Source organism: Pyrus communis, chromosome 5 (assembly GCF_041283825.1).
Source record: "Pyrus communis isolate YQ-2024b chromosome 5, ASM4128382v1, whole genome shotgun sequence".
NCBI classification, from domain to species: Eukaryota; Viridiplantae; Streptophyta; class Magnoliopsida; order Rosales; family Rosaceae; genus Pyrus; species Pyrus communis.
The window spans coordinates 12,799,963-12,816,827 of record NC_142569.1 but is presented as its reverse complement, the minus strand read 5'-3'; the positions used below and the strand labels follow the sequence as shown (position 1 = coordinate 12,816,827).

General features: G+C 37.9%; 2 protein-coding genes and 1 long non-coding RNA gene across 5 annotated transcripts; 2 read left to right on the top strand and 1 right to left on the bottom strand.

Annotated features, from left to right (window-relative positions):
* Window positions 1-1,075: 1,075 nt before the first annotated feature.
* On the top strand, window positions 1,076-2,596 carry LOC148696793 (uncharacterized). 2 transcript variants are annotated; one of them, XM_088693269.1, is made up of 2 exons: window positions 1,076-1,229; window positions 2,096-2,596. In XM_088693269.1, the coding sequence occupies exons 1-2, from the start codon at window positions 1,130-1,132 to the stop codon at window positions 2,521-2,523; spliced, it is 528 nt and encodes a 175-aa protein (XP_088549395.1). In that variant the 5' UTR covers window positions 1,076-1,129; the 3' UTR covers window positions 2,524-2,596. The 2 variants fall into 2 exon arrangements, with proteins under 2 accessions (XP_088549395.1, XP_088549396.1); XM_088693270.1 differs by having other exon boundaries at window positions 1,099-1,205.
* Window positions 2,597-13,506: 10,910 nt separating this feature from the next.
* On the top strand, window positions 13,507-14,956 carry LOC137721821 (amino acid-ligase). Of its 2 annotated transcripts, none has more exons than XM_068460843.2 (3): window positions 13,507-13,950; window positions 14,067-14,252; window positions 14,482-14,956. In XM_068460843.2, exons 1-3 carry the CDS (start codon window positions 13,650-13,652, stop codon window positions 14,484-14,486), a joined length of 492 nt encoding a protein of 163 aa, XP_068316944.1. In that variant the 5' UTR covers window positions 13,507-13,649; the 3' UTR covers window positions 14,487-14,956. The 2 variants fall into 2 exon arrangements, with proteins under 2 accessions (XP_068316944.1, XP_068316935.1); XM_068460834.2 differs by having other exon boundaries at window positions 13,508-13,950; window positions 14,500-14,956.
* Window positions 14,957-14,999: 43 nt separating this feature from the next.
* LOC148696792 (uncharacterized) lies at window positions 15,000-16,843 on the bottom strand. The gene is made up of 2 exons (XR_015962739.1): window positions 16,361-16,843; window positions 15,000-16,204 (listed from the first exon to the last, which is right to left on the bottom strand). It is a non-coding gene; the product is annotated as an uncharacterized LOC148696792 (long non-coding RNA).
* Between the last annotated feature and the right edge of the window lie 22 nt (window positions 16,844-16,865).

The following is a 16,865-nucleotide window of genomic DNA, read 5'->3' as shown; positions in this document are numbered from 1 at the left end:
ATGATATGATTATTACTTAAGTGTTATTGTATTAATTAACATATTTATTTCTTATTAGTGACATATCATATGATTTGCAAATTTAATCTAACAATGTCTATCTAGCATTACTCGAAAAGAAAATCAATATCGAAATACTTTCCTTTTTTCTATTTTCCAACACCCTACTGTCACATTTTTTCATGCAACAAAGATAAGGATTGAAACACGTTCAAGGTTTAAAAACACGGGAAAGAGAAATATAAGTAGACTCCAATGCTGAGCGCCAGTTTGGAATTACTGCGCTTATTTCAAAAACCGCTTCTGTTACGTTTTAAGAATAATTAGTTGCAAGATAAAGTAGTACTTGTGCGTTTGAATAAATTATATTTTTAAAATTTTGTGAGTATAAAAATTAGTGTAAAGGCGTTTGGTAAATTCTAATGTAAAAGTGATATAATTGTATATAATGAAAAAAATAGACATAATAGTGTGTGCGATGACAACAACGGTGACGAAGGCAATGGTTGTGATAGTGGTGGTGGTGGAGGTGGCAGCGACGGCAACGATGATAGTGGCAGTTGTGCTTGTGGTGGTAGTGGGGGTGGGAGGCGATTGTGGTGTGGTGGTGACAACAATGGTGGTGGTAATGACAATGGTCATGTAAGAGGTTAGGGTTTGTAGTGGTGGTGGTCACTTTGTTTTCCAAAGATAAATGTATTTAGAAAGATAAATAATGTCATTTTTTAAATTAATGAGCTTATTATAGGAATTAAAAATATCTATTAAAAGCTCAACTCCATTTTTTATGAAAGCATCTTTAAAAAAAAACAACTATCTGGAGGCTTTGCTTTTAATATAAACACAATATTTTATTTTTATCAAATACTTTTTTACTGCTTCATTTTAAAATGAAGAAAACTTTGGTGTAAAAAACAATACCAAATTGGGTCTGTCTAATGTTATCCCTTAATTTTAAAGCAGAATATTAGAGAAGGACACGAAGCCCAAATTAAATAGGGAAATAAAATTTAGTAGAACCTCGTGAACGCTACGCATGGCCAACCTTAGGTCGGTTATCTCTGACCTATTTAAACCACAAATTTACGCACTCCTGCCTCTCATCTCTCTCGCGCAAACTATTTAAGCTATGGCATCCGAGTCCGACTTGGGATCGGCATATGGAGAGGGGCAGAATCCAGCCCGACCTTCGAAGGAAGTGCTTGGTGAGGAGAATGATCTTAGAAAAGGTATATATATATATATATATATATATATATATATATATATATATATATATATATATGTTACTGATTTTTAGGTTTAGGGCTAATTTGTGACGTCGAATAAGATTATCCGGTTTGGCTAATTGAGGAGTACTATAATTCTCAATATCTCCCGAATGGGTATCTGGAATTCAATTGCCACTACATGATAATCTTTATTTTCTTCGATTTAGCGGAGTATTTCAAGCAATTAAGCAGTTGGCATGGATGAGTTTGCTGTCGTCAAAAATTAAGCTATAATTGTCTTGAATTGAATTTTGTTGTTGTACCTTGGTGCTGTTTTCGTCTACAATGGCCTCCTTTGCCCCATATTTTGGAGGTGTCATCTACATATCTCTCGTGCATGTGTAATGCTCTTGTAGGACTTTTCTAATCCCCTTCATACAACCTTATATGATCCACTACATCAATTTCTTGGGACTTAGAAAACCCTCGTCCAAAATATAGCCTTAGGGTTTTAGAGTTCTCCATGTCCTGATCTAGCAAACTACTGGTGTGTGTGGTGTCAGGCAGACACCAATACTTGATTCCCTTAACTTGGGTTCATATAGAGGTTATTGTTTCTTATATGCTTCTCATGTTTCCTACTCTGATTATTGTTCATTATGTTCTTTATAAATACCAAGATGTAGAACAATGAACATCTAATTAAAAGTTTTCACCGTGTACATACTGAGTTTCTTCATTCATTTTGGGGCTTGGCTTCATTCATTTTCTTTCAACTGTATTGGAAGAGATCATTTGGAATTTTCTTGTGCTTCTTAATTGTGCGATTTGAGGATTAGTTTTATTTTATTTTTGTATTTAACTATGGAACTGCAAATAAACAGAAAAACAGAAAGTTGTACCAAAGGATGTCAAAGACTCAATGACTCAACTCCAACTGGACGACAAAGAAGACGAAGAAGACAATGACGTCCATGGTGCTTCTAGGCTTTGTAGAGTTTGCTGTAAGAAGAAGAAGCACTTCAGTCACAATTGCCCGTACCTGACGCATGTCCCACATGGTGCTACTGTTGGCCCTGGCTATGACATAGTTTGCAAGTGTTGTAATCAGCTTAATGGCCACCCTGGGCGCTACTGGGAAGGGTGTGCTGTTGTCACGTTTTGCGCTTGTTGTATGACTATGGGTCAACACCCGTATGAGAAGTGCCCGTATCGTCCCAAGGACAGAGCACCATTTGTGCCTCGCACGGTGGTTGTGTGGTCGGCCTTGGACACACCACCATATGAGCCTCCTGTACCTGACGTTTACTAGGATTAAGATCGATTCTGTCAGTATTTGTCGGACTAAAAAAATCCAAAGCTAAATAAAGTGATTATTAATTTGATGACGTGTAATTTAGAAAAACAGAAATCTTATGATCAAACATTTTTCTAGCTTCCTTTTCTTGCTTATTTTTAGCTAGTATTATTATAATGAGATACGTAAGAGCTTCAGAATTCTCTACTTGAAAGTTCAATTTTGAATAAGAAAACACATGCATTCGCTTAATTCGTGTAAAATTAATATGATCAATATTCAAATGCAATCCCTTGCCACTTATTGTCAACCATGACGAGTTTTCTTTGCCACAGCTCTTCACCATCAAATGCTTGCGACTCCTAACCTTCCCTTCTCAGTAATGCTTTCTTAATCTTAATGCTCAAGTTCAGATCACCCATTTTGTTCTTCTTCTCTCTCATCATCAACACCTCAATTCTGCAAACCAAAATCCAGAATTAACATCTGTAGTATGTTGAGAGCGAACGGGAACTCTTAGGTAAGGCTGCCACGACAGAGAGACCAGACCAGGGGATGGAGCGACCAGAAACTCCTAGGGCTCGATCTTAATAATGCCTTTATCACATCTCCAAGTCAATTTTATCTATTTAGCATTGGATTTTCTTTTGAGTTCAAGTCAAGTGCATGGAAATTAACATTCATCATGGGATGCCATGCATTCCAGTTAACTTCAAACTCATGTTTTGTGTCTCTATAGTCTATACGCAATTCAAAATTTTAATGTCAATTGTCCCTCTTATGCAATCTCTTCTGTCACCTTCCATTCTTGCTAAAACCCTTACCACTCTTCCTTGTATTACAATACCGTAACCAAACGCACATATTTTGTTCCATGCATGGTGTGGCCAGGCCACCCAAATATTTGACCAACCAGTACAATACTGTAGGGTAGAAAATATGTGGTCAACCACAACCAGTACATACAATTAGATGTGTATATCAAATGTTAAATTCTACAGCATATCCAGAATGTTCACCCAAGTAGCAGCTGGGCTCATGGCTGTTATCAATGCTACGATGACACTACCTACAAAGTATTCCATAGATCGGGCAATTGTGAGTGAAGTGCACATTGTCCTTAAGACAGAGAAAACAGCGCCCAAAATAAGATTCTTCTTCTTCTTGTTCGTTTTTCATCATCTCTAAAATCTCCGAGGGCCACAAGAATGATTTGTTGAGCTCGTCAAGGGCTTTAGCACTTGCCAACTTTCAACATTATAGGTAAATGGGGTCTCACGTCTGTATTTATAATAAAATATGTCATGTATAAGAAGAAGACAAAAATAAAGGATAAAAGGAGCAAATATTGAAATAAAATTTGTCTACATGGTTTGTCTATTCTATTGAAGTGACACTTTTTCTGTAAGGCAATTGAGTAGGCAACTTGCAACACCAGTAAGACAATTGAGTAGGCAACTTGCAACACTAGCTGTTATAATATAAATTTACCTATTTCCTTTGCCTATACTATTCGAGATGCTTTTATGCGTGGCTTTTCTAGCGGCTCTACTAAAATTTATTTCCCTACTTAATTTGGGGTTTTTAACAAAAAAATAAATAAATAACTGGGGCCTAATTTCGATCTATGAAAAATCTGGCCCTGAATTATCTAGAAACATGTTATGTGAAAAATAAGACAAAAATGAAAGGGAAATTCTGTTTAATTATACTCAATTCTTATCTCTGAACACCCATAAATCTTTAATTTTTTGTAATGACAAATGTGTTCTAATGTCTAATGATTCAAATGCCTAATTCAATTTGAATTTTAATATTTCTTAGGATTTGAAAAATAGAAGATCTAAAATTAAAAAATCAAAAGCAAGTGACTTATTGCTCGGTTCGTTAAAAATATTCGTCTTTACACCTAAGGTTTTGTGTTTGAATTCCCCTTGCCGTAGTTTAGATGTGATTAGTGTAGATTATTTCTATCATTTGTAAAAAAAAAAAATGAAAAGAAAAGAAAAGAAAGAGGGAGTAGGTTGGTGTCCAGCTGTAAATCCCCTACCTCTCACCCCCACCTCATCAACCGTTAAGGCCATTTGTGTCCTCTAACAAAGAGCAACTTGCACATCGCCAAGAGTTTCTCCTTTCCTGCACCAAGTCTTACAACACAACTCCATCTTTGGTAACGCTCATTCTTGCTTTCTTTCCTCTTTTTCATGTGTGATCTTGGAAGGGAAAGCCCATTTTCTGTACAATAAAAGGGCGTGTGGGTCTAGGTTTACATGTGATTTGGTTATGATTGGTTTGCTCAGCTTTGGGTTTTGGTTGTTTCCTAAGTATCCTAGTTGGTTTGCAAGGAAAAGGGGAAACTTCATCCGTTCTCTCTCAAACCTTCTCACATGAAGCCAAAATCATAGGCTTGGACTTTTGGTGCTCCCAATCAGCCCAAAGTCTTCCACAACCCTAATTCCATATAGGTCCAATGAACTTCCATAACCATCCACACCACAATCCATTTGGCAAGCCCATGTAAGCCCCATTACATGACTTAGGCTCATTTAAGCGTGTCGCATACTTGCCATGACTCAAATTATAATTTTAATATTAATATTATTATATCGCTTGGCACAATAAATATGTGTGATTTGCATGGACTTGGTGTCCCATAATCTATTATATTATCGTCCATGATCGTAAATTTGCATACTCGTCGTTTCTCACTTTATGCATGGATTAATTCTCGGCTTGGTGACGCTTCCATAAAAATTAGGCTTTGAGACATGATTAAGCTTATAAGTGAGCTTTTTGGGCCCCATCACCTTTTAGCCTTGGTCTCTCTCAATGCCTCTAGATTATATGAAGGTAACCACAAATGAAAAATAGAAGAGACACAATTTGAAGATGCAATTGTACAAAACAATGGCTGGATGAGAAGAAAAAATAATTTGACAAGAGGCTTGTTAGACTATCCCAAAAGCGAAGTCAATTTTTAAACATAAAATTTGAATTTAACATTCTATATGGTATTTTGACATTTTTTTTTTTAATTTTGCACTCCAACCAATATGTCAAATTAAATTATTATTTTATTACATTATTTTATTTTCATAATTTTTGTTTTATATTGTAATGTTGCATATATAAATAATTCATAATAAAAGTTCATATTCATTAACAATAGAATATCATAAGCTGTGAAGGAGAAGAGACGTCAAGAAGCTTGGAGGTTATCTACAAGAGATGCCATAAGTTCGTGATGCTGCACGTGAAGCTGCACTTTGTAAAATTAAGGAAAGAATGAAGAAGACCAAGACGAAAAGAAGGGCAAGAAGGCAGAAGTAATGAAATCTTATAAGACTCAAGGCGAGGGCAGGTGGTAGTGGTGGCAAGCATTAGCCACCGTTATGTTGTCTACTTGAAGATTTTGTAAGGATTGGAACGATATCAATCAACAATTAATTATAGTATAGGTTTTAGAAATAAAAAGCATTTAATAATGAATTAAAATTTATTTAAAGGCTGTTGTCAAATTTGGCAGCAAGGGTGAGGGTTGTCATTCCATGTCATGCCACATGAGATTTGACTGATCGGTTGGAAAACATTGTTGCTGCTTTTTATGATTGTTAATGATGATTTGGATATTTTGTCATCTCCTTTGGAAATTCTCTTAGGTCGTCAGTCCCTCTTGGATGTTGAATCACCCATTTTTTGTTGATTTAATTTTATTTAATAAGTGAGCTCCAATTTAAGGTCAAATTTGAAATCATTTTAAATTTCTATGTCCAAAGAAAATTTTAAATTCAGGTGAGGGTGTCCAGAGACGAAATTGGGTGTAACAAAATTTCTCAAAACGAAAAAGATAAATGTGAAGCAACGATGACGAATTCAGGAAAAATTTCTTGGTGGGTCCATGAAGAAATAGCACGCTACAAATGGAATGAAAATAAACGTAAATTTTTAGTGTGGCCTTTCGTCCAACAACTGCTGAGCTATAGGCTATAGTCTTACCCAGCCATGTTGGATGGTTGTCGACATACACTAAGAAAATCTGTCCACGGATGCTATAACACTCCATACAAAGCAATGTCAAGTGTCGAACACTTTATATGAAGTGGCTACCATGTGACCGACTAAGGGTTCATCAGAGATACTCCTCAAAAAATCTTTTCCGGCTACCATGAGGTTAACTAAGCACTTTGATCCCATGGTAGATTGGTCATTATGAAACAAGTTTCCCACTTGTTATTGGTTGCGTGACAATTTAATAATTAATATTTCTTTTTTTTTTAACAAACGATATTATCTATCTTAAGAATGAGAGGTGGACTAAGCCTCACAATGGTCTAACAATAATGTGGTTCAAATTCACCTTTGACGGAAATCGAACATAAGACATTTTACTTACAACTGAAGAGAAATACTACTAGGTCGTAGTATTAAGCGGCAACTTATTTTAAACTCTCACACATTTTTTATAATTTTTTTTATCAAATTGAATAAATTACAACAAAAATTACCAATATAATGAAATTGTTGCAGTCCTATAGATTAGGAATGTGATTGGGTAAATCTTAACACATCTAGGATATTCTTATGAGATTTCACCATATCTCTTATACTAGATATTATTCTATTAGAGTTGTAATCTTATTGGGGGTAAGGAATTTACCTTCCCTACTACTATAAATAAAGGCACAATGAGGTGGAATAACACACACCTCACAATTACACATTTGTCTTTCTCTTTATTACTGCTGCACCCCCTATCTATGACCCTATTATGGTTCAGTAAATTAGGCCTATAACATGTTATCAACACGCTATGAAGCTGCGCTAAGGAGAGTTTGTTCTTCAATTAAGGGAGTATTACGTTTTAATCATTATTTTTATAATTTATTTATTATTTTATTGAATTGATCTACATGTTATTGATTGAATTAATTTTTCTTTGTTGAACGTGATACAATGCCTTGGAGATGCAATTCAGGCTTTCTAAGATCTTCTAGAAATTCAAAGGCTCAATTGTTTTCTACCAATCAGGTTCTTTTAAAATAAATTAAGATATTTGAAATGACCATGAAGCATGAAACCATACATTTACATTTACCTTATGATATATATATTGTATATGTTTCATATATTTGTCAATATACATATGCGTTTTATGCATTATGCAATTTTTTCTCTGTAAAATTTGTGAGTCAAATAATCGAAAGAAATTAGAAACAATTAGGCTTTTAAAAACCCTAGAGTCGAAAAAAAAAATTATTCAAAATTGGGATTTTTTGTGCGGCATGAGCCGCGGCTCTACACCGCTCCATCGCCACCGAGCCGAGCTTCGTTGGCTGGCCTGTAACTCAGCCACGTTGAGTAGCCGTGCTTGGATGATGTCATTTTGATGTTTGGACCGATAGCAACAGCCATTTGGGCTTGCTGTGCATGCACCGACAACCAGGCCCGTTTCCGCAGACGTGAAGCCTCCATCTGATTCCAGCATGCCTGCAGCCATGTTGGGTTTGTCCATGCACCCCAGCCCACTTCTAGCAAGCCTGATGTTTGCTGGGCCTTGTCCTTACGCCTCTGGCCCGCCTGCAGCAACCCATGTGCTACTGGGCTTACCCCTGCGTCTCGGCCTATTTGCACCAACCTTCTTTTGTGCTGGGCTTGCCATGCCAAGGCCCAAAATCAAAGCCAGCCTTTGGCTGGGCTTCGTCGTGCCCCTACCCAGACCAGCGTATGCTGGGCCTACTTTTCACGGTAATTTTTTGCCCAAATTTTAGCAGCCTTGTCACGTCCTGATTCCGACATACATCCAAGATCGACACGTGACATCACCATATTCCTGTTTATCTATTATGTCTCGCCTCCGAGACAAGACCAAAACACAATCAATGATTTAACCACACAGTCATTTTCTTTTATTTCACGGCTACATCTAACCTTTGCGTTGGACTGCCTACGTACCCTACGAAGGGATCAAGCCATTCGTAGTTCATCATTCACTAAACTCAAACATTTATCCTAGTGCGTTCTAAAAAGAAGGCATAACATTCCTCAATCAATTATTGGGACTTGACAATCATAAATTACTAGATTCAGAGCTACATAACAACCCACATGACAATCAAAATTTCCATTTCATCCATCATATAAATCACTATGATACCGCAATTTATAGCATGCAACATCTCAAAAAAAAATAAAAAATAAAAACAACCAACGTGACACAATATTATTCTCTAGCCACAACAGTCAACTAATCTAATAATAATAATAATAATAATAATAATAATAATAACAACAATCTTATCCAACATCATTCCACAATCACTCCAATTAATCAAATCCCAAGAATCAAAGGTACACGATGTTATCATTTAACTACGTCAATCAATCAATAAGATCACATATTAATTCACGAAATTTAATAAAGGAATTCTACATAATTCCCTACCTGGATTCCAAGTAATAACTTGATAAATCTAATTTATAAACACAATGTCTACTGTGAGCAATTCTTATTCACTTGAATATAGGGTTGAACTAACCTTGTGGAAATGAGCAAGATTAGGGATTCCGGACCACTCAACAAAAATCCAACTAAAATATGGTCGCCTATCGAAATGTACCAAGTACAACTAATCCTCATCACCCCTAGAATGCGTATGGTCCCCCATTACAGATATACCAACTAGAACCATATGCATAATCTAATTGTGCAACAGTGATCACCTATCGCGGATATACCAAACATGATCACTCCTGATATACGTACGGTCCCCTATCGCGGATACCAAGCAAGACTACATCCTAACTCTAGGTAGTGATCACCCATTGCAAATATACCAAGCATGATCACTCCTAGAATGCGTATGGTCCCCCATTAAACCAAGCAGAATCATATGCATAGTCTAATAATGTAGGCAGTGATCACCATCGCGGATATACCAAGCAGGACTGTATCCTATAGCTTTAGGTAGTGATCACCCATCACAGATATACCAAGCATGATCACTTCTAGAATGCGTATAGTCCCCCATTGTGGATAAACCAAGCAGATGCATAAGCATAGTCTAATTGTGCAGGCGATGATCACCTATCGCGGATATACCAAGCAGGACCATCCATATACCTTTGCTACATGGTGCAGTTAAATCAACACACAACCTACTTACCATTATCTCAACTCCTATGACTTACAACATAACCACTTGCACTATCAATTTCTCATGACCACTAACTAACATGTCACATAAGCATACAAGTTCCATGGGATACTTCTAATAGGATTCTAGGCTCACATTGTCATAATAGTTACCATACATGTCATTCATATTATCAAGAAGGTAAATACACATCTATATCACAATAAAGTGTCTCATACACGTAAACTGAGATATATATTACCTAGGATGGCTCACTAACCGATATAGCCTCACTAAGCGCTAGTTAGTCTCTAGTAATACTAATTTTAGTATTCAAGAATGATTAAGAACATTTTGATCACAATCAACCCTTGTAGATCAATCTGGAAGATCCGCCCACCAGATTTTCAATCTATAAGTTCCTAAGGTCCTCAAATATTACATATAATAACATATTAAAGTTTGGTAACGACCTAACGATCGGATCGTCAATTGTTATAATGATCAAGTGGTGGCCTCTAACAAAAATATGTTCAAACGATGGGATTTTGTCAATCGGATGCCACATATGGATTCGGGGTATTGAATTTAGCCTAGAAGGATAGAGTTGGCCCATTGGCTACGGTAGTTTCCAATGAACGGAAACCCAATTTTCTGACGAACTCCAAAAATTACCAAATTTTACAGAAATGTAGATCAAGTCAAAGGGAATCATTTTTATTCCTGAGCCGAAGTCTAATTCAGCTGGGAAGTGGCCTTAAAAGGCCTTGTTCTGCCTGAAACCCTAGAAATGAGTGTTCTCGATTCGATGCCAAAATGAATTCTGACGCCCCAACCAATGTGTGGGCTTTATTTCTGAGGTTGAGGGGAGTCTATTGGGGGTGGTGGTCGACTATGCTACCTTCAGAAATGGCAAATTCTAGGTGGTAATTGGCTTTAATTCACCGGAGAAACCACCGTGAAAGGCATCGAAAAACATGGATGCTGCCAAGTCAGGTCACAGGTCAAAGAGAGGGTCCGGTTCCCTTCTTCTATTCTCTTTCCTTTCCCTCATTTCTTCCTTTTCTGATTGGTCATCCCCTCCCTTCATTTCTCCCGTATCTCTCATTTTCCCCCTCTCTACCATTGCCATCTGGCAGCTTCTAGCCTTTTTTTTTTTTTTAAGCCTCTAATTTATTTGTTTCAACTCCAATTCACGAACAGTTTTTGCCTACGTGTTCGTAGGATCGAGCTCTATCTAATTATACTTAGTGAGACCCCATAAAGTCCATGGAATTTTAATGATTATTGACCAAAATTCAAAATTCAAACTTCGTAATTAGTTTAATTAAAATCTAAATTTAATATAAAATCACGAAAATAATATAAAATCTCCTTAATACAAATATGTAGTTTGCAATAGTGAAATCCAAGAACGGGATTTCACAAGCCCTTACTACTGAGCTCGTCCCAGACCTACCGCCCAAGAGGCCTGCAGCCTTCTAGTGACTCGATAGGCTTGCAATAGGCCTGCAATCGTTCTGCAGGGCCTGCCCTGTGCATTGCAGCCAACCCAATCAGGTTGGGCTGTGCTATTTTTTTGACCCAACGTCAATTTTTGGCATTTCCGCTTGATAACCATACCCATTTAATTTTTGGGACTTTTTGGTTAACGCTAATTAAGCTTTAATTCACTGGTTGCTTGGTCTGCTACCAATCGAAGCTAATATGATTTAAACATCATTATTTTGCTTTCACGATCAACCCTGTATGGTCCCAATCCATTGAATTAATTACAAGTGACCAATAGTCCATTAATTTGACATAATATCCAAAATTATTGGCCTGAAGCCAAGTTTTGGACATTAACAATTCAATATTTTATTTCTTTTCTTTGGACCGCTGACTCCCTTTCGTAGTGTTGAAGCACTCACATTTGAGTTCCTGAAGCAACCCAAATCAACTACGTTTAGTTGTATATTGTATTATGTGTTCGTACAAGTACTTCCTTTTATGAATTGGAAGTTCATAACTGAACTCGAACATGTAGTTTCGAATTTAGTACCTTTGAAACCCGAAGATTTCATAAAACAATACACCCATGAAAACTCGACGTTTTTCCATGTAAAACATGTCTTAGAACCCGAATGTTCTAACTTTCATGATTATGGATATGTTATGTCCATAGCACCAATCACAATCTTGTTCCCTCCATTAAGTGGATTGTCGAACTTAACAAGTTCGATTTCACTGATTTGGACGTTTCTTAACCGAAATCACTTTATGTGGGTACAAAACGTGAATCTCCACTTGACTACCAAGAAGCTGAGAAACCATTGAGGCCAACAATGGCATGGAAGAGCTTAATAAGTCTCAGCCATGATCTTCACTCGAAGACTTATGCTTGAAGCATTACAAATGAAAATACTTCCCGAACAAGGATTCCATGGCTCTTTAGCTTACTCTTCCGGACCGTTTGATCATGAAAGACATTGCTTGAAGCACACCATGATTACGTCTATGAATGAGTACAATTTTGAAGTTTATAAAACCCGATCGAATTTTGACTGGAGAATACTTTTCTCGTTGTTTCTAACTCGCTCCTGAAGCAGCAGTGTAGAGAACGGAAGTTTACCAAATTCTCGGATCTAATTACTACCACAAATGTGAGAGAAAGATATATACACAGTTTGTCAAAGCCTATTGAATGATATGCCCTGCTTCGACATGGATGTACCGAACAGATTCGCATGGTTCGATTGAAACCTTTCGAACATGTCTGCCTCTCACACCTACTTTAGGGTTTGTTTTTACAACATATGGTAGAATTAGGGCTTGCCAAGTTGTGGCATCATACCCGAAGCGTGATCTTTGGCACCTAAGACCTAAAACTTCAAGAATAAGGAATATTGTTCTTGAACCTCAACCTTGCAGAATCTACTTCTGTTTTGATGGAAGAAATCATTGGTTATGCACATGTTCGTGCCCCTACCAATGTTGTTGAGGAGTACCCCTCTCGTATTCAATATGTGAGACTAATTTTGCTCCACCAAACATCAATGGAAGAGGAGAATTTTGACATGAATGGCCATGTTGGCCGAATCCACCTTAGTTCGTGAACATTTTTTTATGTTCTTGGATTCACGTTTGGTGTTTGTTTTAGCTATGGTTAATCTTATTAATATTGTCCTCGAATATGAGTTAATTGAATCATGTTTTTTTTAATACATGTGACCAAATTCAATTAAACACGTGATGAGGTACGAATGTGAGAAAGTTAGTTGTCTGAATGAATGCGATACTACGCACACTAACTTTATACCTAAATCACACATCTAACAACGATTTTAGGTCTATCCAACCTGATTAAGAGCATTGGCACACTCCTCGTTGTATGAATGGTACTAAATTACTATTTAAGAGACCTTATATTCACCTTGTACCGGAAGAACGCCGTTGAGTTTTTAAGGATATTTGAGATGATGATGATCATAAATGAAACCACTGTTGGAAAATAGAATGGAATGTCTTTGCACCACCTCTAAAATACAAAGCCTGAAGCTATACTTTGGGGCCAATGAGCTGCCTCCCAACTGGGATGCACCACATGTGGCAAGCCTAAAGTCTGGTGATTTGAGCAGTTTACTTGCTTTGGCATAAATGTATAAAAAAAATTAGTGTTTGCTTATTGTTTCCTTTAAGTAAAGGGAATTGTTATTAGTATTCAAAAAATCTCATTTGACACTCTAAATTTTCTATAATTATAAATAAAAAAAATACTTGAGAGAAATGTAAAATAAAATTTTTGGAATGCTAATAACAATTTTTTAAGTAAACTAATGTTTTATTTTTCAATCACAATTTAATTCACCAATTTTGACCCCCGACCCGCTCTAACAAAGAAAGAAACTTTAGACACTTCCGGAAACCGTTGGAAGCCAACGCTGTAAGTTCTACCACTCTCTCCGACTGAAAAACTCTCTAAGAAACAGAGAAAATAAGAAAAGGAAGCAACTTCTTGTTAGAGAGATGTCAGAAAACAGAGTCAGGACGATAAAGCTTCGCTGCCCATCGGCTGCGAAAACGGCGTCATTCGCTGCACCGGAGGAGCAGAAGCTGGACCTGGGCTCCATAGCCAGAGCGTTCGGGGTGGACCCACAAACGCTGAAGCTCAACGGACACTTCATCGGCAGAGGCTCCGACCTCATCGCTTCCTCGGTCACCTGGAAGTCCCTCCTCTCTTTCTTCTCCACCAAACGACTCCCCACGGGGGAAGACGACGCCAACCCCATCGTCGTCGACGGCAAGCTCTGCAGAGCTGGCACCAAGAGTGAGTAAATACTACTAAAGCACTGCTTGTTTATGCGTTTTGGGCAAATAGGTCGGGTCGGATTCGATTGTTTCTTCGTTAGGATTGAAAAAGATTGAATCTTTTTGGTTTTGCAGGAGTTGGGTGTGACGTTGTTGATGATAGCAGTGGAAGAGAGGCAGAGTTGGAAGATGGGGAATTTTTGGGGATGAAGAGTAAAAAGATGAAGACGACTAGCAATGTTGGAATTTGCTCCAAGAGGAAGCAATTGTTGGAGGATGTGAAGTTGCTCAAAAAGTTGAAAATTAGTGAAACCAACCCAGGTATTTGTTAGTGATAGATAGGCACTTTGTAATCTGGATCAAGTTTTAATTTGTTTTCGGAAAAAGCATGCGTATTGATACTCTGTTACTGCATATCATGACACTTGGAACAATATTGACATTATTGAGATGATATCGATCCAATGGATCGAATTTTTCCGAAGTTTTTTGGAGTGGTTTTTGGTTCATCTTTATGTTATTTAACTGGCTTTGTTAACCATTCAACCAGCTTGATGGATATTTTCAGATATTCAAGGAAGCAGTAATGGACTGTGCAAGAGCATCGCGAGCAACTAATTCAGTTGCAGTTATATGAGTGGGAGTATGAAGAGGATGACAGAAGATGAGGCAGGTGTGGCTTCTCCTTGCAAAAAGATTAGATGAAGTTCTCATGTTTGCTTGTTCTTAGTTTCCATCTATTTGGTGTCTCGTTCTCGTGCGCTACCTGTGGTCATTCAGTCCAGTTGGGGTTCTTACTATAGTAGTAACCTATCTCATATTGGGGAGAATCCTCGATCACTCTAGAAATTTCACATGCGAAGAAATCTCATAGCGTAGAAAAGAAAGGACAAATTGTTTTGATTCGAGGCGGATCCCTTTTGTGTTCCCTATTTTCCTTTGTAATTTTGGGCCAGATACACTTGATATTACTTGTAAATGATGAGAATATAATGCAAGAATAAGTCATATATAGGTTTCATTCACTCAGCCTAAAGTGAAAATAAAACGGATGCGAAAATCGAATGAAAAATTCATACTCTAGGTTGAAACTTCCATAGCCTTCAAAATATCCATCTGTAACAATAATGAACTAGAAATTGAGTTAAAAGATATAAAACATCTATAGACATGGTGGATGAAATATCTTATGAAGCCAGGATTACCACACTTGCTTCGAGGTTTCACGGTCTCTGCAGCGGTGGTGTAGATGTAAGCGATCACTGATTCTCCGGCCAAGCTTCATCAGGTTGGTACAGGAGACTGACTCAGAATGAAGATGTTACCATTCCAACTGCAAGCAAACGTCAGAAGCTGTTAATTGAGTAACAAGCACAAAGACAGATTCCTGAGCACTAGATATCTCACTTTCTTTCTGCAAAGATCCAGTTGAGCAACTGGTCCCCAAGCTGAAGGTATACAGTCAAAGACTTGGTAAGCACACATCGTCCACTGATCTTCCTCCTGAAATTTTGAATTCAAGGACCAGCTTGTATGTAATTTTGTTTCATGGGAATAAGTCGTAACGGTTCTCTAACTATCGGCTTCTACAACAACTATAAGTGTTTGCCGAAGAGAAATTCCTGAGCCTACCCCATCTGATTCAAATTCACCAGCCCAAGCGCTAACTCTGTGAATGATAAAATCCTTTGTACATAGATGGTCTATCCATTAATGCAGAAAGCCAGCTTTATCTCTGCACAGAAGAGCTTGAGCCAGAAAGTTAGCTTCTCGGTAAACAGCCTTGCGGGGAAATGTACCATACCTCAAACTGCCTGGCACCGGGCGATAGCCCCATTCAGGGCCAAAATACGTCGTAGACGATTCCAGGAAGTTGATTGATGCACAAAACTGAAAGAGCATGGGTTAAATTCTTCCAAGAATCATCCACCTGTTCTGAGAGACATCAAAGACAGCCCACAACTCCAACTCCAGAATGCTTGGCAAAGTTGCTTGCTATGGGATCAAACCCACTAGTGATCATATCCAGCAGCCTTGTGTGAAAGATAATTCCATTTCCTTAATATGAGACTTCTGAACGTGTCCAACCAACACTACCCCGCAAGTTATATGGTAAAGACTGAATGCCCATGCCACATTCAGGTTGCAAAGTTGTATTAGACAACAATCATAACAGAAACCTAAAGTTTCTCCCTGAATCATTATTCGACACTTCTAGTTTCATATTCTTCCGCACACCATATACAAGATCCAACCTTTATGTGGTAGGAGATCTGGAATTCAAATTTGGTTTATCAAGCTACGTCAGGCACTATTATTAAACAAAACCCAGATACAAGATTCAAACTTTATCTCTCCAGTGCATTATTCGATGCCAAATTTAGTAAATTTGAAAAGAAAAGATGCCAGAGGCAAATGTGATGACTTACCAGCTGAGATAAGGCTTTGGAGAAGAGATGGTGGCAGCAGCCATTGGACCCTGCCCCGGAAGTGGAAGTGGGCCAGCACCTTTCGGTCTGGCAATGGCATCACAAACAACTCCGAGAAATCTTCTCGACCGATTCCGAGGCAGCTGGGGGAATGGAGAATTAGGGAGAAAAGTAAGAGAGAGAGCAAGAGGACTGGATGTCTGAGAAGGAGGAGGAAGGCTATGAGGTGGAGGAGTGGGCGAGCTTTAAAATCGGAGTTTGGGCAGCGTTGCGGGAGTGGCTTTAAGATGCGGGCCAACGGGCGGCGATTCAGATGGTCCGCCGTGGGAGAGCGTAGCCGGACTTTGATCAGTGAACTAATCGATTAATAAGTTCATACGACATTAACCATCCATTTCACAGTATGTTTTATAATATAATCTAAACTAATTATGTTTTAGGTCATTGCTGGTAGATCATTCCCGCAAAATTTGCTTCAAGCAAGATCATTTGGCAAAAAAATAAA